Source organism: Pristiophorus japonicus, chromosome 3 (genome assembly GCF_044704955.1).
Source record: "Pristiophorus japonicus isolate sPriJap1 chromosome 3, sPriJap1.hap1, whole genome shotgun sequence".
In the NCBI taxonomy this organism is placed as follows: domain Eukaryota; kingdom Metazoa; phylum Chordata; class Chondrichthyes; family Pristiophoridae; genus Pristiophorus; species Pristiophorus japonicus.
In genome coordinates this window covers 331,097,994-331,121,353 of record NC_091979.1, presented here as the reverse complement: position 1 = coordinate 331,121,353, position 23,360 = coordinate 331,097,994, and the positions used below count along the sequence as shown (strand labels likewise).

The window sequence follows — 23,360 nt, the reverse complement described above, 5'->3', positions numbered from 1 at the left end:
GATCCCCCTGACTCAACACTGACTGTGGGGACACTGGGAGTGGATCCCCCTGACTCAACACTGACTGTGGGGACACTGGGAGTGGATCCCCCTGACTCAACACTGACTGTGGGGACACTGGGAGTGGATCCCCCTGACTCAACACTGACTGTGGGGACACTGGGAGTGGATCCCCCTGACTCAACACTGACTGTGGGGACACTGGGAGTGGATCCCCCTGACTCAACACTGACTGTGGGGACACTGGGAGTGGATCCCCCTGACTCACCACTGACTGTGGGGACATTGGGAGTGGATCCCCCCTGACTCAACACTGACTGTGGGGACACTGGGAGTGGATCCCCCCCTGACTCAACACTGACTGTGGGGACACTGGGAGTGGATCCCCCTGACTCAACACTGACTGTGGGGACACTGGGAGTGGATTCCCCTGACTCAACACTGACTGTGGGGACACTGGGAGTGGATCCCCCTGACTCAACACTGACTGTGGGGACACTGGGAGTGGATCCCCCTGACTCAACACTGACTGTGGGGACACTGGGAGTGGATCCCCCTGACTCAACACTGACTGTGGGGACACTGGGAGTGGGTCCCCCTGACTCAACACTGACTGTGGGGACACTGGGAGTGGATCCCCCTGACTCAACACTGACTGTGGGGTCACTGGGAGTGGATCCCCCTGACTCAACACTGACTGTGGGGACACTGGTAGTGGATCCCCCTGACTCAACACTGACTGTGGGGTCACTGGGAGTGGATCCCCCTGACTCAACACTTACTGTGGGGACACTGGGAGTGGATCCCCCTGACTCAACACTGACTGTGGGGACACTAGGAGTGGATCCCCCCTGACTCAACACTGACTGTGGGGACACTGAGAGTGGATCCCCCTGACTCAACACTGCCTGTGGGGACACTGGGAGTGGATCCCCTTGACTCAACACTGACTGTGGGGACACCGGGAGTGGATCCCCCTGTTTAACACTGACTGTGGGGACACTGGGAGTGGATCCCCCTGACTCAACACTGACTGTGGGGACACTGGGAGTGGATCCCCCTGTCCAACACTGACTGTGGGGACACTGGGAGTGGATCCCCCTGACTCAACACTGACTGTGGGGACACTGGGAGTGGATCCCCCTGTCCAACACTGAATGTGTGGACACTGGGAGTGGATCCCCCTGACTCAACACTGACTGTGGGGACACTGGGAGTGGATCCCCCTGACTCAACACTGACTGTGGGGACACTGGGAGTGGATCCCCCTGACTCAACACTGACTGTGGGGACACTGGGAGTGGATCCCCTGACTCAACACTGACTGTGGGGACACTGGGAGTGGATCCCCCTGACTCACCACTGACTGTGGGGACACTGGGAGTGGATCCCCCTGACTCAACACTGACTGTGGGGACACTGGGAGTGGATCCCCCTGACTCAACACTGACTGTGGGGACACTGGGAGTGGATCCCCCTGACTCAACACTGACTGTGGGGTCACTGGGAATGGATCCCCCTGACTCAACACTGACTGTGGGGACACTGGTAGTGGATCCCCCTGACTCAACACTGACTGTGGGGTCACTGGGAGTGGATCCCCCTGACTCAACACTGACTGTGGGGACACTGGGAGTGGATCCCCCTGACTCAACACTGACTGTGGGGACACGAGGAGTAGATCCCCCCTGACTCAACACTGACTGTGGGGACACTGAGAGTGGGTCCCCCTGACTCAACACTGACTGTGGGGACACTGGGAGTGGATCCCCCTGACTCAACACTGACTGTGGGGACACTGGGAGTGGATCCCCCTGTCCAACACTGACTGTGGGGACACTGGGAGTGGATCCCCCTGACTCAACACTGACTGTGGGGACACTGGGAGTGGATCCCCCTGTCCAACACTGACTGTGGGGACACTGGGAGTGGATCCCCCTGACTCAACACTGACTGTGGGGACACTGGGAGTGGATCCCCCTGTCCAACACTGACTGTGGGGACACTGGGAGTGGATCCCCCTGACTCAACACTGACTGTGGGGACACTGGGAATGGATCCCCCTGTCCAACACTGACTGTGGGGACACTGGGAGTGGATCCCCCTGACTCAACACTGACTGTGGGGACACTGGGAGTGGATCCCCATGACTCAACACTGACTGTGGGGACACTGGGAGTGGATCCCCCTGTCCAACACTGACTGTGGGGACACTGGGAGTGGATCCCCCTGACTCAACACTGACTGTGGGGACACTGGGAGTGGATCCCCCTGTCCAACACTGACTGTGGGGACACTGGGAGTGGATCCCCCTGACTCAACACTGACTGTGGGGACACTGGGAATGGATCCCCCTGTCCAACACTGACTGTGGGGACACTGGGAGTGGATCCCCCTGACTCAACACTGACTGTGGGGACACTGGGAGTGGATCCCCATGACTCAACACTGACTGTGGGGACACTGGGAGTGGATCCCCCTGTCCAACACTGACTGTGGGGACACTGGGAGTGGATCCCCCTGACTCAACACTGACTGTGGGGACACTGTGAGTGGATCCCCCTGACTCAACACTGACTGTGGGGACACTGGGAGTGGATCCCCCTGACTCAACACTGACTGTGGCGTCATTGAGAGTGGATCTCCCTGACTCAACACTGACTGTGGGGACACTGGGAGTGGATCCCCTGACTCAACACTGACTGTGGGGACACTGGGAGTGGATCCCCCTGACTCGGCACTGACTGTGGGGACACTGGGAGTGGATCCCCCTGACTCAACACTGACTGTGGGGTCACTGGGAGTGGATCCCCCTGACTCAACACTGACTGTGGGGACACTGGGAGTGGATTCCCCTGACTCAACACTGACTGTGGGGACACTGGGAGTGGATCCCCCCTGTCTCAACACTGACTGTGGGGACACTGGCAGTGGATCCCCTGACTCAACACTGTCTGTGGGGACACTGGGAGTGGATGCTGTGACTCAACACTGACTGTGGGGACACTGTGAGTGGATCCCCCTGACTCAACACTGACTGTGGGGACACTGGGAGTGGATCCCCCTGACTCAACACTGACTGTGGGGACACTGGGAGTGGATCCCCCCTGACTCAACACTGCCTGTGGGGACACTGGGAGTGGATCCCCCTGACTCAACACTGACTGTGGGGACACTGGGGGTGGATCCCCCTGACTCAACACTGACTGTGGGGACACTGTGAGTGGATCTCCCTGACTCAACACTGACTGTGGGGACACTGGGAGTGGATCCCACTGACTCAACACTGACTGTGGGGACACTGGGAGTGGATCCCCCTGACTCAACACTGACTGTGGGGACATTGGGAGTGGAACCCCCTGACTCAACACTGACTGTGGGGACACTGGGAGTGGATCCCCCTGACTCAACACTGACTGTGGGGACACTGGGAGTGGATCCCCCTGACTCAACACTGACTGTGGGGACAATGGGAGTGGATCCCCCTGACTCAACACTGACTGTGGGGACACTGGGAGTGGATCCCCCTGACTCAACACTGACTGTGGGGACACTGGGAGTGGATCCCCCTGACTCAACACTGACTGAGGGGACACTGGGAGTGGATCCCCCTGACTCAACACTGGCTGTGGGGACACTGGGAGTGGATCCCCCTGACTCAACACTGACTGTGGGGACACTGGGAGTGGATCCCCCTGACTCAACACTGACTGTGGGGACACTGGGAGTGGATCCCCCTGACTCAGCACTGACTGTGGGGACAGTGGGAGTGGATCCCCCTGACTCAACACTGACTGTGTGGACACTGGGAGTGGATCCCCCTGACTCAACACTGACTGTGGGGACGCTGGGAGTGGATCCCCCTGACTCAACACTGACTGTGGGGACACTGGGAGTGGATCCCCCTGACTCAACACTGACTGTGGGGACACTGGGAGTGGATCCCCCTGACTCAACACTGACTGTGGGGACACTGGGAGTGGATCCCCCTGACTCAACACTGACTGTGGGGACACTGGGAGTGGATCCCCCCTGACTCAACACTGACTGTGGCGTCATTGGGAGTGGATCTCCCTGACTCAACACTGACTGTGGGGACACTGGGAGTGGATCCCCCTGACTCAACACTGACTGTGGGGACACTGGGAGTGGATCCCCCTGACTCAACACTGACTGTGGCGTCATTGAGAGTGGATCTCCCTGACTCAACACTGACTGTGGGGACACTGGGAGTGGATCCCCTGACTCAACACTGACTGTGGGGACACTGGGAGTGGATCCCCCTGACTCGGCACTGACTGTGGGGACACTGGGAGTGGATCCCCCTGACTCAACACTGACTGTGGGGTCATTGGGAGTGGATCCCCCTGACTCAACACTGACTGTGGGGACACTGGGAGTGGATTCCCCTGACTCAACACTGACTGTGGGGACACTGGGAGTGGATCCCCCCTGACTCAACACTGACTGTGGGGACACTGGCAGTGGATCCCCTGACTCAACACTGTCTGTGGGGACACTGGGAGTGGATGCTGTGACTCAACACTGACTGTGGGGACACTGTGAGTGGATCCCCCTGACTCAACACTGACTGTGGGGACACTGGGAGTGGATCCCCCTGACTCAACACTGACTGTGGGGACACTGGGAGTGGATCCCCCCTGACTCAACACTGCCTGTGGGGACACTGGGAGTGGATCCCCCTGACTCAACACTGACTGTGGGGACACTGGGGGTGGATCCCCCTGACTCAACACTGACTGTGGGGACACTGGGAGTGGATCCCCCTGACTCAACACTGACTGTGGGGACACTGGGAGTGGATCCCCCTGACTCAACACTGACTGTGGGGACACTGGGAGTGGATCCCCCTGACTCAACACTGACTGAGGGGACACTGGGAGTGGATCCCCCTGACTCAACACTGGCTGTGGGGACACTGGGAGTGGATCCCCCTGACTCAACACTGACTGTGGGGACACTGGGAGTGGATCCCCCTGACTCAACACTGACTGTGGGGACACTGGGAGTGGATCCCCCTGACTCAGCACTGACTGTGGGGACAGTGGGAGTGGATCCCCCTGACTCAACACTGACTGTGTGGACACTGGGAGTGGATCCCCCTGACTCAACACTGACTGTGGGGACATTGGGAGTGGATCCCCCTGACTCAACACTGACTGTGGGGACACTGGGAGTGGATCCCCCTGACTCAACACTGACTGTGGGGACACTGGGAGTGGATCCCCCTGACTCAACACTGACTGTGGGGACACTGGGAGTGGATCCCCCTGACTCAACACTGACTGTGGGGACACTGGGAGTGGATCCCCCTGACTCAACACTGACTGTGGGGACACTGGGAGTGGATCCCCCTGACTCAACACTGACTGTGGGGACACTGGGAGTGGATCCCCCTGACTCACCACTGACTGTGGGGACATTGGGAGTGGATCCCCCCTGACTCAACACTGACTGTGGGGACACTGGGAGTGGATCCCCCCCTGACTCAACACTGACTGTGGGGACACTGGGAGTGGATCCCCCTGACTCAACACTGACTGTGGGGACACTGGGAGTGGATTCCCCTGACTCAACACTGACTGTGGGGACACTGGGAGTGGATCCCCCTGACTCAACACTGACTGTGGGGACACTGGGAGTGGATCCCCCTGACTCAACACTGACTGTGGGGACACTGGGAGTGGATCCCCCTGACTCAACACTGACTGTGGGGACACTGGGAGTGGGTCCCCCTGACTCAACACTGACTGTGGGGACACTGGGAGTGGATCCCCCTGACTCAACACTGACTGTGGGGTCACTGGGAGTGGATCCCCCTGACTCAACACTGACTGTGGGGACACTGGTAGTGGATCCCCCTGACTCAACACTGACTGTGGGGTCACTGGGAGTGGATCCCCCTGACTCAACACTGACTGTGGGGACACTGGGAGTGGATCCCCCTGACTCAACACTGACTGTGGGGACACTAGGAGTGGATCCCCCCTGACTCAACACTGACTGTGGGGACACTGAGAGTGGATCCCCCTGACTCAACACTGCCTGTGGGGACACTGGGAGTGGATCCCCTTGACTCAACACTGACTGTGGGGACACTGGGAGTGGATCCCCCTGTTTAACACTGACTGTGGGGACACTGGGAGTGGATCCCCCTGACTCAACACTGACTGTGGGGACACTGGGAGTGGATCCCCCTGTCCAACACTGACTGTGGGGACACTGGGAGTGGATCCCCCTGACTCAACACTGACTGTGGGGACACTGGGAGTGGATCCCCCTGTCCAACACTGAATGTGTGGACACTGGGAGTGGATCCCCCTGACTCAACACTGACTGTGGGGACACTGGGAGTGGATCCCCCTGACTCAACACTGACTGTGGGGACACTGGGAGTGGATCCCCCTGACTCAACACTGACTGTGGGGACACTGGGAGTGGATCCCCTGACTCAACACTGACTGTGGGGACACTGGGAGTGGATCCCCCTGACTCACCACTGACTGTGGGGACACTGGGAGTGGATCCCCCTGACTCAACACTGACTGTGGGGACACTGGGAGTGGATCCCCCTGACTCAACACTGACTGTGGGGACACTGGGAGTGGATCCCCCTGACTCAACACTGACTGTGGGGTCACTGGGAATGGATCCCCCTGACTCAACACTGACTGTGGGGACACTGGTAGTGGATCCCCCTGACTCAACACTGACTGTGGGGTCACTGGGAGTGGATCCCCCTGACTCAACACTGACTGTGGGGACACTGGGAGTGGATCCCCCTGACTCAACACTGACTGTGGGGACACGAGGAGTAGATCCCCCCTGACTCAACACTGACTGTGGGGACACTGAGAGTGGGTCCCCCTGACTCAACACTGCCTGTGGGGACACTGGGAGTGGATCCCCCTGACTCAACACTGACTGTGGGGACACTGGGAGTGGATCCCCCTGTCCAACACTGACTGTGGGGACACTGGGAGTGGATCCCCCTGACTCAACACTGACTGTGGGGACACTGGGAGTGGATCCCCCTGTCCAACACTGACTGTGGGGACACTGGGAGTGGATCCCCCTGACTCAACACTGACTGTGGGGACACTGGGAGTGGATCCCCCTGTCCAACACTGACTGTGGGGACACTGGGAGTGGATCCCCCTGACTCAACACTGACTGTGGGGACACTGGGAATGGATCCCCCTGTCCAACACTGACTGTGGGGACACTGGGAGTGGATCCCCCTGACTCAACACTGACTGTGGGGACACTGGGAGTGGATCCCCATGACTCAACACTGACTGTGGGGACACTGGGAGTGGATCCCCCTGTCCAACACTGACTGTGGGGACACTGGGAGTGGATCCCCCTGACTCAACACTGACTGTGGGGACACTGGGAGTGGATCCCCCTGACTCAACACTGACTGTGGGGACACTGGGAGTGGATCCCCCTGACTCAACACTGACTGTGGGGACACTGGGAGTGGATCCCCCTGACTCAACACTGACTGTGGGGACACTGGGAGTGGATCCCCCTGACTCAACACTGACTGTGGGGACACTGGGAGTGGATCCCCCTGACTCAACACTGCCTGTGGGGACACTGGGAGTGGATCCCCCTGACTCAACACTGGCTGTGGGGACACTGGGAGTGGATGCTCCACAAACACCTGACGGTCGCCATCTTTGTAAAGGACAGCTGCAGGATGGTCACGTGCATCGTGACTCCCCAGCACTACAGCGCATGCGTGGCCACCTGACAGAGCGCGGTGCATACACTGGCGACATGATCGGTTTTAAACAGGCGGCTCAAAAGTGTCCTTTTCAGTTGCACGGAGGGGAGCGATGGACCAGCGGGGAGCTGCGGAGGATTCATAAACACCCGCTGCCCGCCGCCAGCCCCGAATAATGACCGGAATATCGGCGGCTGCAGCTTCCGGGCTTTCTCCCGGTCACAGGCCCAGGCTCACGGCGGCCACCTTGGTACAGGAAGGCAGGTTCAGCGCTCCGCCATCTTGGTACAGTGAGTAGCACCGCGCATGCGCAACCATCTTCCTGCAGGAACTGAGCCCAGCCAGAGTCAGTACCTTCAGGGGAGGGGAACCAGTGAGTGTAGAACTGAACCCAGCCAGAGTCAGTACCTTCAGGGGAGGGGAACCAGTGAGTGTAGAACTGAACCCAGCCAGAGTCAGTACCTCCAGGGGAGGGGAACCAGTGAGTGTAGAACTGAACCCAGCCAGAGTCAGTACCTTCAGGGGAGGGGAACCAGTGAGTGTAGAACTGAACCCAGCCAGAGTCAGTACCTCCAGGGGAGGGGAACCAGTGAGTGTAGAACTGAACCCAGCCAGAGCCACCACCTTCACCAGAGGGGAACCATTGAGTGTAGAACTGAACCCAGACAGAGTCAGTACCTTCAGGGGAGGGGAACCAGTGAGTGTAGAACTGAACCCAGCCAGAATTGATGGTTAGAACTGGGAGTGGAGGAGAAACAGTCTAGAATTGTGTGTTGATTTGGATTTCAGCCCAGCAGGAGGGACAATGTGTGGGACAGGGATTTACAGGTTTGAAGAACGAGAGGAAAGAATGTTCCCTGGAAACTAGATGTGTCGATCCTGAATTTGTGTCTTGTACTGACAGTGATGAGTTTTGTTATCTCCTTTTACAGCGTATTAGAAGGGCAGATTTTCAGACAGGAAACATAAACCAAACATCACGTCAAGATCTGACGGAGTTAATCGTTTCATCAGGACCTGAATGTCATCGGCCTTTGAAAGTGGAAGGAGAAATGTTTGTCTGTTCTGCCTGTGGGAAAAGATTTCAAACATCAGTGTGACTGGAAAAGCACCGAGACATACACACCCGAGTGAGTGTTCCAGTGCACTGCCTGTGGAAAGAGCTATAACCAGTTACACAGCCTGAAAACATATCACACCATTCACAGCGCGAAGAAACCGTACACGTGTTGTGTGTGTGGGCGAGACTTCAACTGATCATCCAACCTGGAGAGACATAAGGAAACCGGCACCATGGAGAAACCGTGGGAATGTGGTGACTGTGGGAAGGGATTCAGATCACCATCTGAGCTGGAAATTCATCGACGCAGTCACACTGGGGAGAGACCATTCACCTGCTCAGAGTGTGGGAAGGGATTCACTCTTTCATCCAACCTGCTGAGACACCAGCGACTTCACACTGGGGAGAGGCCGTTCACCTGCTCTGAGTGTGGGAAGGGATTCACTTTGTCATCCAACCTGCTGATACACCAGCGAATTCACACTGGAGAGAGGCCATTCACATGCTCAGAGTGTGGGAAGGGATTCACTCTGTCATCCATCCTGCTGAGACACCAGCGAGTTCACACTGGGGAGAGGCCGTTCACCTGCTCAGAGTGTGGGAAGGGATTCACTCGGTTATCCACCCTGCTGAGACACCAGCAAGTTCACACTGGGGAGAGGCCATTCACCTGCTCAGAGTGTGGGAAGGGATTCACTCGGTCATCCCAGCTGCTGAGACACCAGCGAGTTCACACTGGGGAGAGGCCGTTCACCTGCTCAGAGTGTGGGAAGGGATTCACTGAGTCATCCACCCTGCTGAGACACCAGCGAGTTCACAAGTGACTGCAGGGGTTGGAATCTGCTGTTAATCACATCCCGACTGAACCATGTTCATTCTGACAGTTGAGGTTTGTTTCTGCTGATGATAATAACCCTATAACTGGGCTGGACTTTAATATTCTGGATATATTGCTGATTGTGTTCTCGGGGCTGTGTGTTATCTTTCCCCTTAATTCAGTAACTCGAAACAGAAATTCAGTTTGGAATAAAATTATTAACTTTTACTTTAATCCTAAACTGATCTTTGGTACAAAATCTGCAATAGTGTGTGAAAGTTTCCACTGAATAAAATCTCCAATTGGAAAGCTTGCTGACAATTCTTACTGACTTGCACATTACACACAGTGGCCCCTCCATTATCCACCAGAAAGAAGGGGAATGGGAATTGATGCGGAATCAGTGTCCCCAAATGTTGCCCCTCCGTCTGGTGTAGCAATCCCCTCGGCACGGGAATGGAGACAAGTCCAGACCAAAACTGTACGCAGTACTCCAGGTGTGGTCTTACCAACACCCTGTACAGGTGTAGCAGGACTTCCCGACTTTTATACTCCATCCCCCTTGCAATAAAGGCCAGCATTCCATTTGCCTTCCTGATTACTTGCTGTACCTGCATACTAACTTTTTGAGTTTCATGTACAAGGACCCCCAGATCCCTCTGTACTACAGCATTTTGTATTCGACCCCATTTAAATGATAATTTACTTTTTTATTTTTCCTGTCAGGAGATAACCTGACATTTTACCACATTATAGTCCATCTGCCAGACTTTTGCCCATTCACTGAGCCGATCTATATCCTTTTGTAGATTCTTTGTGTCCTCTTCACAACTTGCTTTCCCACCTATCTTTGTATCATCAGTAAATTTGGCTGCGTTACACTCGGTCCCTTCATCCAAGTCAGTCATACAATCTTGTAAATATTTGAGGCCCCAGCACTGATCCCTGCAGCACCCGACAAGTTATAGTTTGCCATCCTGAAATTGACCCATTTATCCCGACTCTGTTTTCCGGTCGGGAGCCAATCCTCTATCCATGCTGATATATTACCCTCAACCCCATGAGCCCTTACCTTCTGCAGTAACCTTTTGTGTGCCACCTTACTGAATGTTTTCTGGAAATGCAAATATATGACATCAACTGGTTCTCCTTTATCCACTTTACTTGTTACATCCCCAAACAACTCCAGCCAATTTGTCAAACATGATTTCCCTTTCATAAAACCATGCTGACTCTGTTTGACTGTAATCTGATTTTCTAAATGTCCTGCTACTACTTCCTTAATGATTTACTCCAGTATTTTCCCAATGACAGATTGCAGGCTACCTGGTCTATAGTCTCCTGCTTTCTATCTCCCTCCTTATTTCAATAGGGGTGTTACATTTGCAGTTTTCCAGTCCACTGGGACCTCTCCAGAATTCAGGGAATTTTAGTAGATTACAACCAATGCATCCACTATCTCAGCAGCCACTTTTAAGACCCTGGGATGCATGTCATCATGTCCAGGGGACTTGTCCACCTTTAGTCCCATTAGTTTGATCAGTACTTTATCTCTGGTGATAGTCACTGTGTGAAGTGATCCCCCTCCTCCCCTGCAATAAGTACTTGATGATCAACTATTGGGATGTTGCAAGTATTCTCTACCATAAAGTCCGATAAAAAACATTTGTTCAAAGTCTCTGCCATTTCCATCTTTCCCGTTATTAATTCCCAATCTCATCTTCTAAAGGACCAATGTTTACTTTAGCTACTTGTTTCCTTTTTATATACCTGCAGAAATTTTTACTGTCTGTTTTTATATTTCTTGCTAGTTTGCTCTCAGATATTATCTTCTCTGTCTTTATCATTTTTTTAGTTGTCCATTCCTGGTTTATAAAAATTTCCCAGTTCTCTGGCCTTCCACTGTCCGAAGCGGCATTTTATGCTTTTTTCCAATTTGATCCCATCCTTTACTTCCTCAGTTAGCCAGGGATGGTTCATCCTTCTCTCAGCATCTTATTTCTCACTTGAATAAATCTTTGCTCAGAGTTATGGAATATCTCCTTAAATGTTTGCCATTACGTTTCTACAGTCTTACCCTTTAACATATTTTCCCAGTCCACTCGGTGTCAGTGACTGTGGGGTGGGTTTATATCAGACAGGAGGAGATTGGTGTCAGTGACTCTGGGGTGGGTTTATATCAGACAGGAGGGGATTGGTGTCGGTGACTGTGGGATGGGTTTATTATCAGACAGAAGGAGATTGGTGTCAGTGACTGTGGGATGGGTTTATATCAGACAGGAGGAGATTGGTGTCAGTGACTGTGGGTTGGTTTATATCAGACAGGAGGAGATTGATGTCAGTGACTGTGGGGTGGGTTTATATCAGACAGGAGGAGATTGGTGTCGGTGACTGTGGGGTGGGTTTGTATCAGACAGGAGGGGATTGGTGTCAGTGATTGTGGGGTGGGTTTATATCAGACAGGAGGGGATTGGTGTCAGTGACTGTGGGGTGGGTTTATATCAGACAGGAGGAGATTGGTGTCAGTGACTGTGGGGTGGGTTTATATCAGACAGGAGGAGATTGGTGTCAGTGACTGTGGGGTGGGTTTATATCAGACAGGAGGAGATTGGTGTCATTGACTGGTGTGGGTTTATATCAGACAGGAGGGGATTGGTGTCAGTGACTGTGGGGTGGGTTTATATCAGACAGGAGGAGATTGGTGTCATTGACTGGTGTGGGTTTATATCAGACAGGAGGGGATTGGTGTCAGTGACTGTGGGGTGGGTTTATATCAGACAGGAGGAGATTGGTGTCAGTGACTGTGGGGTGGGTTATATCAGACAGGAGGGGATTGGTGTCAGTGACTGTGGGGTGGGTTTATATCAGAAAGGAGGGGATTGGTGTCAGTGACTGGGGTGGGTTTATATCAGACAGGAGGAGATTGGTGTCAGTGACTGTGGGGTGGGTTTATGTCAGACAGGAGGAGATTGGTGTCAGTGACTTTGGGGTGGGTTTATATCAGACAGGAGGAGATTGGTGTCGGTGACTGTGGGGTGGGTTTATATCAGACAGGAGGAGATTGGTGTCAGTGACTGTGGGGTGGGTTTATATCAGACATGAGGAGATTGGTGTCAGTGACTGTGGGGTGGGTTTATATCAGACAGGAGGAGATTGGTGTCAGTGACTGTGGGGTGGGTTTATATCAGACAGGAGATTGGTGTCAGTGACTGTGAGGTGGGTTTATGTCAGACAGGAGGAGATTGGTGTCAGTGACTTTGGGGTGGGTTTATATCAGACAGGAGGAGATTGGTGTCGGTGACTGTGGGGTGGGTTTATATCAGACAGGAGGAGATTGGTGTCAGTGACTGTGGGGTGGGTTTATATCAGACAGGAGGAGATTGGTGTCAGTGACTGTAGGGTGGGTTTATATCAGACAGGAGGAGTTTGGTGTCAGTGACTGTGGGGTGGGTTTGTATCAGACAGGAGGGGATTGGTGTCAGTGACTGTGGGGTTGGTTTCTATCAGACAGGAGAGGAATGGTGTCAGTGACGGTGGGGTGGGTTTATATCAGACAGGAGGGGATTGGTGTCAGTGACTGTGGGGTGGGTTGATATCAGACAGGAGGAGATTGGTGTCAGTGACTGGGGTGGCTTGATATCAGACAGGAGGAGATTGGTGTCGGTGACTGTGGGGTGGGTTTATATCAGACAGGAGGAGATTGGTGTCAGTGACTGTGGGGTGGGTTTATATCAGACAGGAGGAGATTGGTGTCAGTGACTGTGGGGTGGGTATTTATCAGACAGTAGGAGATTGGTGTCAGTGACTGTGGGCTGGGTTTATATCAGACAGGAGGAGATTGGTGTCAGTGACTGTGGTGGGTTTATATCAGACAGGAGGAGATTGGTGTCAGTGACTGTGGGGTGGGGTTATATCAGACAGGAGGGGATTGGTGTCAGTGACTGTGTGGTGTGTTTATATCAGACAGGAGGGGATGGTGTCGGTGACTGTGTGGTGGGTTTATATCAGACAGGAGGGGATTGGTGTCAGTGACTGTGGGGTGGGTTTATATCAGAAAGGAGGGGATTGGTGTCAGTGACTGTGGGCTGGGTTTATATCAGACAGGAGGGGATGGTGTCGGTGACTGTGGGGTGGGTTTATATCAGACAGGAGGGGATTGGTATCAGTGACTGTGTGGTGGATTTATATCAGACAGGAGGGGATTGGTGTCAGTGACTGTGTGGTGGGTTTATATCAGACAGGAGGGGATGGTGTCGGTGACTGTGGGGTGGGTTTATATCAGACAGGAGGAGATTGGTGTCAGTGACTGTGTGGTGTGTTTATATCAGACAGGAGGGGATGGTGTCGGTGACTGTGGGGTGGGTTTATATCAGACAGGAGGGGATTGGTGTCAGTGACTGTGGGGTGGGTTTATATCAGACAGGAGGGGATTGGTGTCAGTGACTGTGGGGTGGGTTTATATCAGACAGGAGGGGATTGGTGTCAGTGACTGTGGGGTGGGTTTATATCAGACAGAAGGAGATTGGTGTCAGTGATTGTGGGGTGGGTTTATATCAGACAGGAGGGGATTGGTGTCAGTGACTGTGGGGTGGGTTTATATCAGACAGGAGGAGATTGGTATCAGTGACTGTGGGGTGGGTTTATATCAGACAGGAGATTGGTGTCAGTGACTGTGGGGTGGGTTTATATCAGACAGGAGGGGATTGGTGTCAGTGACTGTGGGGTGGGTTTATATCAGACAGGAGGAGATTGGTGTCAGTGACTGTGGGGTGGGTTTATATCAGACAGGAGGAGATTGGTGTCAGTGACTGTGAGGTGGGTTTATATCAGACAGGAGGAGATTGGTGTCAGTGACTGGGGTGGGTTTATATCAGACAGGAGGAGATTGGTTTCAGTGACTGTGGGGTGGGTTTATATCAGACAGGAGATTGGTGTCAGTGACTGTGGGGTGGGTTTATTATCAGAAATGAGGAGATTGGTGTCAGTGACTGTGGGGTGGGTTTATATCAGACAGAAGGAGATTGGTGTCAGTGATTGTGGGGTGGGTTTATATCAGACAGGAGGAGATTGCTGTCAGTGAATGTGGGGTGGTTTTATATCAGACAGGAGATTGGTGTCAGTGACTGTGAGGTGGGTTTATATCAGACAGGAGGGGATTGGTGTCAGTGACTGTGTGGTGGGTTTATATCAGACAGGAGGGGTTTGGTGTCAGTGACTGTGGGGTGGGTTTATATCAGACAGAAGGAGATTGGTGTCAGTGATTGTGGGGTGGGTTTTTATCAGACAGGAGGGGATTGGTGTCAGTGACTGTGGGGTGGGTTTATATCAGACAGGAGGGGATTGGTGTCAGTGACTGTGGGGTGGGTTTATATCAGACAGGAGGAGATTGGTGTCTGTCATTGTGGGGTGGGTTTATATCAGACAGGAGGAGATTGGTGTCAGTGACTGTGGGGTGGGTTTATATCAGACATGAGGAGATTGGTGTCGGTGACTGTGGGGTGGGTTTATATCAGACAGGAGGAGATTGGTGTCAGTGACTGTGGGGTGGGTTTCTATCAGACAGGAGGAGATTGGTGTCAGTGACTGTAGGGTGGGTTTATATCAGACAGGAGGAGTTTGGTGTCAGTGACTGTGGGGTGGGTTTGTATCAGACAGGAGGGGATTGGTGTCAGTGACTGTGGGGTTGGTTTATATCAGACAGGAGAGGAATGGTGTCAGTGACGGTGGGGTGGGTTTATATCAGACAGGAGGGGATTGGTGTCAGTGACTGTGGGGTGGGTTGATATCAGACAGGAGGAGATTGGTGTCAGTGACTGTGGGGTGGCTTGATATCAGACAGGAGGAGATTGGTGTCGGTGACTGTGGGGTGGGTTTATATCAGACAGGAGGAGATTGGTGTCAGTGACTGTGGGGTGGGTTTATATCAGACAGGAGGAGATTGGTGTCAGTGACTGTGGGGTGGGTATTTATCAGACAGTAGGAGATTGGTGTCAGTGACTGTGGGGTGGGTTTATATCAGACAGCAGGAGATTGGTGTCAGTGACTGTGGGGTGGGTTTATATCAGACAGGAGGAGATTGGTGTCAGTGAATGTGGGATGGGTTTATATCAGACAGGAGGAGATTGGTGTCAGTGACTGTGGGGTGGGTTTATATCAGACAGAAGGGGATTGGTGTCAGTGACTGTGGGTTGGTTTATATCAGACAGGAGGAGATTGGTGTCAGTGACTGTGGGGTGGGTTTATATCACACAGGAGGAGATTGGTGTCAGTGACTGTGGGGTGGGTTTATATCGGACAGGAGATTGGTGTCAGTGACTGTGGGGTGGGTTTATTATCAGAAATGAGGAGATTGGTGTCAGTGACTGTGGGCTGGGTTGATATCAGACAGGAGGAGATTGGTGTCAGTGAATGTGGGCTGGGTTTATATCAGACAGGAGGAGATTGGTGTCAGTGACTGTGGTGGGTTTATATCAGACAGGAGGAGATTGGTGTCAGTGACTGTGGGGTGGGGTTATATCAGACAGGAGGGGATTGGTGTCAGTGACTGTGTGGTGTGTTTATATCAGACAGGAGGGGATGGTGTCGGTGACTGTGTGGTGGGTTTATATCAGACAGGAGGGGATTGGTGTCAGTGACTGTGGGGTGGGTTTATATCAGAAAGGAGGGGATTGGTGTCAGTGACTGTTTGGTGGGTTTATATCAGACAGGAGGGGATGGTGTCGGTGACTGTGGGGTGGGTTTATATCAGACAGGAGGGGATTGGTGTCAGTGACTGTGTGGTGGGTTTATATCAGACAGGAGGGGATTGGTGTCAGTGACTGTGGGGTGGGTTTATATCAGACAGGAGGGGATTGGTGTCAGTGACTGTGGGCTGGGTTTATATCAGACAGGAGGGGATGGTGTCAGTGACTGTGGGGTGGGTTTATATCAGACAGGAGGGGATTGGTATCAGTGACTGTGTGGTGGATTTATATCAGACAGGAGGGGATGGTGTCGGTGATTGTGGGGTGGGTTTATATCAGACAGGAGGGGATTGGTGTCAGTGACTGTGGGGTGGGTTTATATCAGACAGGAGGAGATTGGTGTCAGTGATTGTGGGGTGGGTTTTTATCAGACAGGAGGGGATTGGTGTCAGTGACTGTGGGGTGGGTTTATATCAGACAGGAGGGGATTGGTGTCAGTGACTGTGGGGTGGGTTTATATCAGACAGGAGGAGATTGGTGTCTGTCATTGTGGGGTGGGTTTATATCAGACAGGAGGAGATTGGTGTCAGTGACTGTGGGGTGGGTTTATATCAGACATGAGGAGATTGGTGTCAGTGACTGTGGGGTGGGTTTGTATCAGACAGGAGGGGATTGGTGTCAGTGACTGTGGGGTTGGTTTATATCAGACAGGAGAGGATTGGTGTCAGTGACGGTGGGGTGGGTTTATATCAGACAGGAGGGGATTGGTGTCAGTGACTGTGGGGTGGGTTAATATCAGACAGGAGGAGAATGGTGTCAGTGACTGTGGGGTGGGTTTGTATCAGACAGGAGGGGATTGGTGTCAGTGACGGTGGGGTGGGTTTATATCAGACAGGAGGAGATTGGTGTCAGTGACTGTGGGGTGGGTTTATATCAGACAGGAGGAGATTGGTGTCAGTGACTGTGGGGTGGGTATTTATCAGACAGTAGGAGATTGGTGTCAGTGACTGTGGGGTGGGTTTATATCAGACAGCAGGAGATTGGTGTCAGTGACTGTGGGGTGGGTTTATATCAGACAGGAGGAGATTGGTGTCAGTGAATGTGGGGTGGGTTTATATCAGACAGGAGGAGATTGGTGTCAGTGACTGTGGTGGGTTTATATCAGACAGGAGGAGATTGGTGTCAGTGACTGTGGGGTGGGGTTATATCAGACAGGAGGGGATTGGTGTCAGTGACTGTGGGGTGGGTTTATATCAGACAGGAGGGGATTGGTGTCAGTGACTGTGTGGTGGGTTTGTATCAGACAGGAGGGGATGGTGTTGGTGACTGTGGGGTGGGTTTATATCAGACAGGAGGGGATTGGTATCAGTGACTGTGTGGTGGGTTTATATCAGACAGGAGGGGATTGGTGTCAGTGACTGTGTGGTGGGTTTATATCAGACAGGAGGGGATGGTGTCGGTGACTGTGGGGTGGGTTTATATCAGACAGGAGGGGATTGGTGTCAGTGACTGTGTGGTGTGTTTATATCAGACAGGAGGGGATGGTGTCGGTGACTGTGGGGTGGGTTTATATCAGACAGGAGGGGATTGGTGTCAGTGACTGTGGGGTGGGTTTATATCAGACAGGAGGAGATTGGTGTCAGTGACTGTGGGGTGGGTTTATATCATACAGGAGGAGATTGGTGTCAGTGACTGTGGGGTGGGTTTATATCAGACAGGAGGAGATTGGTGTCAGTGACTGTGGGGTGGGTTTATATCAGACAGGAGGGGATTGGTGTCAGTGACTGTGGGGTGGGTTTATATCAGACAGGAGGAGATTGGTGTCAGTGAATGTGGGGTGGGTTTATATCAGACAGGAGGAGATTGGTGTCAGTGACTGTAGGGTGGGTTTATATCAGACAGGAGGAGTTTGGTGTCAGTGACTGTGGGGTGGGTTTGTATCAGACAGGAGGGGATTGGTGTCAGTGACTGTGGGGTTGGTTTATATCAGACAGGAGAGGAATGGTGTCAGTGACGGTGGGGTGGGTTTATATCAGACAGGAGGGGATTGGTGTCAGTGACTGTGGGGTGGGTTGATATCAGACAGGAGGAGATTGGTGTCAGTGACTGTGGGGTGGCTTGATATCAGACAGGAGGAGATTGGTGTCGGTGACTGTGGGTTGGGTTTATATCAGACAGGAGGAGATTGGTGTCAGTGACTGTGGGGTGGGTTTATATCAGACAGGAGGAGATTGGTGTCAGTGACTGTGGGGTGGGTTTGTATCAGACAGGAGGGGATGGTGTTGGTGAATGTGGGGTGGGTTTATATCAGACAGGAGGGGATTGGTATCAGTGACTGTGTGGTGGGTTTATATCAGACAGGAGGGGATTGGTGTCAGTGACTGTGTGGTGGGTTTATATCAGACAGGAGGGGATGGTGTCGGTGACTGTGTGGTGGGTTTATATCAGACAGGAGGGGATTGGTGTCAGTGACTGTGTGGTGTGTTTATATCAGACAGGAGGGGATGGTGTCGGTGACTGTGGGGTGGGTTTATATCAGACAGGAGGGGATTGGTGTCAGTGACTGTGGGGTGGGTTTATATCAGACAGGAGGAGATTGGTGTCAGTGACTGTGGGGTGGGTTTATATCATACAGGAGGAGATTGGTGTCAGTGACTGTGGGGTGGGTTTATATCAGACAGGAGGAGATTGGTGTCAGTGACTGTGGGGTGGGTTTATATCAGACAGGAGGGGATTGGTGTCAGTGACTGTGGGGTGGGTTTATATCAGACAGGAGGGGATTGGTGTCAGTGACTGTGAGGTGGGTTTATATCAGACAGAAGGAGATTGGTGTCAGTGATTGTGGGGTGGGTTTATATCAGACAGGAGGAGATTGGTGTCAATGACTGTGGGGTGGGTTTATATCAGACAGGAGGAGATTGGTATCAGTGACTGTGAGGTGGGTTTATATCATACAGGAGGAGATTGGTGTCAGTGACTGTGGGGTGGGTTTATATCAGACAGGAGGAGATTGGTGTCAGTGACTGTGGGGTGGGTTTATATCAGACAGGAGGAGATTGGTGTCAGTGAATGTGGGGTGGGTTTATATCAGACAGGAGGAGATTGGTGTCAGTGACTGTGGGGTGGGTTTATATCAGACAGGAGGAGATTGGTGTCAGTGACTGTGGGGTGGGTTTATATCAGACAGGAGGAGATTGGTGTCAGTGACTGTAGGGTGGGTTTATATCAGACAGGAGGAGTTTGGTGTCAGTGACTGTGGGGTGGGTTTGTATCAGACAGGAGGGGATTGGTGTCAGTGACTGTGGGGTTGGTTTATATCAGACAGGAGAGGATTGGTGTCAGTGACGGTGGGGTGGGTTTATATCAGATAGGAGGGGATTGGTGTCAGTGACTGTGGGGTGGGTTGATATCAGACAGGAGGAGATTGGTGTCAGTGACTGTGGGGTGGCTTGATATCAGACAGGAGGAGATTGGTGTCGGTGACTGTGGGGTGGGTTTATATCAGACAGGAGAAGATTGGTGTCGGTGACTGTGGGGTGGGTTTATATCAGACAGGAGGAGATTGGTGTCGGTGACTGTGGGGTGGCTTGATATCAGACAGGAGGAGATTGGTGTCGGTGACTGTGGGGTGGGTTTATATCAGACAGGAGGAGATTGGTGTCGGTGACTGTGGGGTGGCTTGATATCAGACAGTAGGAGATTGGTGTCAGTGACTGTGGGGTGGGTTTATATCAGACAGCAGGAGATTGGTGTCAGTGACTGTGGGGTGGGTTTGTATCAGACAGGAGGAGATTGGTGTCAGTGAATGTGGGGTGGGTTTATATCAGACAGGAGGAGATTGGTGTCAGTGACTGTGGGGTGGGTTTATATCAGACAGGATTGGATTGGTGTCGGTGACTGTGGGGTGGGTTTATATCAGACAGGAGGGGATTGGTGTCAGTGACTGTGGGTTGGTTTATATCAGACAGGAGGAGATTGGTGTCAGTGACTGTGGGGTGGGTTTATATAGACAGGAGGAGATTGGTGTCAGTGACTGTGGGGTGGGTTTATATCAGACAGGAGGAGATTGGTGTCAGTGACTGTGGGGTGGGTTTATATCAGACAGGAGATTGGTGTCAGTGACTGTGGGGTGGGTTTATTATCAGAAATGAGGAGATTGGTGTCAGTGACTGTGGGCTGGGATTATATCAGACAGGAGGAGATTGGTGTCAGTGAATGTGGGGTGGCTTTATATCAGACAGGAGCGGATTGGTGTCAGTGACTGTGGGGTGGGTTTATATCAGACAGGAGGAGATTGGTGTCAGTGACTGTGGGGTGGGTTTATATCAGACAGGAGGAGATTGGTGTCAGTGACTGTGAGGTGGGTTTATATCAGACAGGAGGAGATTGGTGTCATTGACTGGTGTGGGTTTATATCTAACAGGAGGGGATTGGTGTCAGTGACTGTGGGGTGGGTTTATATCAGACAGGAGGAGATTGGTGTCAGTGACTGTGGGGTGGGTTTATATCAGACAGGAGGAGATTGGTGTCAGTGACTGTAGGGTGGGTTTATATCAGACAGGAGGAGTTTGGTGTCAGTGACTGTGGGGTGGGTTTGTTTCAGACAGGAGGGGATTGGTGTCAGTGACTGTGGGGTTGGTTTATATCAGACAGGAGAGGAATGGTGTCAGTGACGGTGGGGTGGGTTTATATCAGACAGGAGGGGATTGGTGTCAGTGACTGTGGGGTGGGTTGATATCAGACAGGAGGAGATTGGTGTCAGTGACTGTGGGGTGGCTTGATATCAGACAGGAGGAGATTGGTGTCGGTGACTGTGGGGTGGGTTCATATCAGACAGGAGGAGATTGGTGTCAGTGACTGTGGGGTGGGTTTATATCAGACAGGAGGAGATTGGTGTCAGTGACTGTGGGGTGGGTTTGTATCAGACAGGAGGGGATGGTGTTGGTGACTGTGGGGTGGGTTTATATCAGACAGGAGGGGATTGGTATCAGTGACTGTGTGGTGGGTTTATATCAGACAGGAGGGGATTGGTGTCAGTGACTGTGTGGTGGGTTTATATCAGACAGGAGGGGATGGTGTCGGTGACTGTGTGGTGGGTTTATATCAGACAGGAGGGGATTGGTGTCAGTGACTGTGTGGTGTGTTTATATCAGACAGGAGGGGATGGTGTCGGTGACTGTGGGGTGGGTTTATATCAGACAGGAGGGGATTGGTGTCAGTGACTGTGGGGTGGGTTTATATCAGACAGGAGGAGATTGGTGTCAGTGACTGTGGGGTGGGTTTATATCATACAGGAGGAGATTGGTGTCAGTGACTGTGGGGTGGGTTTATATCAGACAGGAGGAGATTGGTGTCAGTGACTGTGGGGTGGGTTTATATCAGACAGGAGGGGATTGGTGTCAGTGACTGTGGGGTGGGTTTATATCAGACAGGAGGGGATTGGTGTCAGTGACTGTGAGGTGGGTTTATATCAGACAGAAGGAGATTGGTGTCAGTGATTGTGGGGTGGGTTTATATCAGACAGGAGGAGATTGGTGTCAATGACTGTGGGGTGGGTTTATATCAGACAGGAGGAGATTGGTATCAGTGACTGTGAGGTGGGTTTATATCATACAGGAGGAGATTGGTGTCAGTGACTGTGGGGTGGGTTTATATCAGACAGGAGGAGATTGGTGTCAGTGACTGTGGGGTGGGTTTATATCAGACAGGAGGAGATTGGTGTCAGTGAATGTGGGGTGGGTTTATATCAGACAGGAGGAGATTGGTGTCAGTGACTGTGGGGTGGGTTTATATCAGACAGGAGGAGATTGGTGTCAGTGACTGTGGGGTGGGTTTATATCAGACAGGAGGAGATTGGTGTCAGTGACTGTAGGGTGGGTTTATATCAGACAGGAGGAGTTTGGTGTCAGTGACTGTGGGGTGGGTTTGTATCAGACAGGAGGGGATTGGTGTCAGTGACTGTGGGGTTGGTTTATATCAGACAGGAGAGGATTGGTGTCAGTGACGGTGGGGTGGGTTTATATCAGACAGGAGGGGATTGGTGTCAGTGACTGTGGGGTGGGTTGATATCAGACAGGAGGAGATTGGTGTCAGTGACTGTGGGGTGGCTTGATATCAGACAGGAGGAGATTGGTGTCGGTGACTGTGGGGTGGGTTTATATCAGACAGGAGGAGATTGGTGTCGGTGACTGTGGGGTGGCTTGATATCAGACAGGAGGAGATTGGTGTCGGTGACTGTGGGGTGGGTTTATATCAGACAGGAGGAGATTGGTGTCGGTGACTGTGGGGTGGCTTGATATCAGACAGTAGGAGATTGGTGTCAGTGACTGTGGGGTGGGTTTATATCAGACAGCAGGAGATTGGTGTCAGTGACTGTGGGGTGGGTTTGTATCAGACAGGAGGAGATTGGTGTCAGTGAATGTGGGGTGGGTTTATATCAGACAGGAGGAGATTGGTGTCAGTGACTGTGGGGTGGGTTTATATCAGACAGGATTGGATTGGTGTCGGTGACTGTGGGGTGGGTTTATATCAGACAGGAGGGGATTGGTGTCAGTGACTGTGGGTTGGTTTATATCAGACAGGAGGAGATTGGTGTCAGTGACTGTGGGGTGGGTTTATATAGACAGGAGGAGATTGGTGTCAGTGACTGTGGGGTGGGTTTATATCAGACAGGAGGAGATTGGTGTCAGTGACTGTGGGGTGGGTTTATATCAGACAGGAGATTGGTGTCAGTGACTGTGGGGTGGGTTTATTATCAGAAATGAGGAGATTGGTGTCAGTGACTGTGGGCTGGGATTATAACTGACAGGAGGAGATTGGTGTCAGTGAATGTGGGGTGGGTTTATATCAGACAGGAGGGGATTGGTGTCAGTGACTGTGGGGTGGGTTTATATCAGACAGGAGGAGATTGGTGTCAGTGACTGTGGGGTGGGTTTATATCAGACAGGAGGAGATTGGTGTCAGTGACTGTGAGGTGGGTTTATATCAGACAGGAGGAGATTGGTGTCATTGACTGGTGTGGGTTTATATCAGACAGGAGGGGATTGG

At 52.6% G+C, this 23,360-nt stretch overlaps 1 protein-coding gene across 1 annotated transcript; it reads left to right on the top strand.

Annotated features, from left to right (window-relative positions):
- The first annotated feature begins 7,798 nt into the window (after positions 1–7,798).
- On the top strand, positions 7,799–9,939 carry LOC139259620 (zinc finger protein 239-like). The gene is made up of 2 exons (XM_070875106.1): positions 7,799–8,043; positions 8,686–9,939. Exon 2 carries the CDS (start codon positions 9,047–9,049, stop codon positions 9,635–9,637), a length of 591 nt encoding a protein of 196 aa, XP_070731207.1. The 5' UTR covers positions 7,799–8,043; positions 8,686–9,046; the 3' UTR covers positions 9,638–9,939.
- Positions 9,940–23,360: the final 13,421 nt, after the last annotated feature.

Coding starts and splice junctions, on each gene's coding strand:
- LOC139259620 (XM_070875106.1), top strand. CDS start 9,047: ATGGAGAAACCGTGGGAATGTGGTGACTGTGGGAAGGGATTCAGATCA.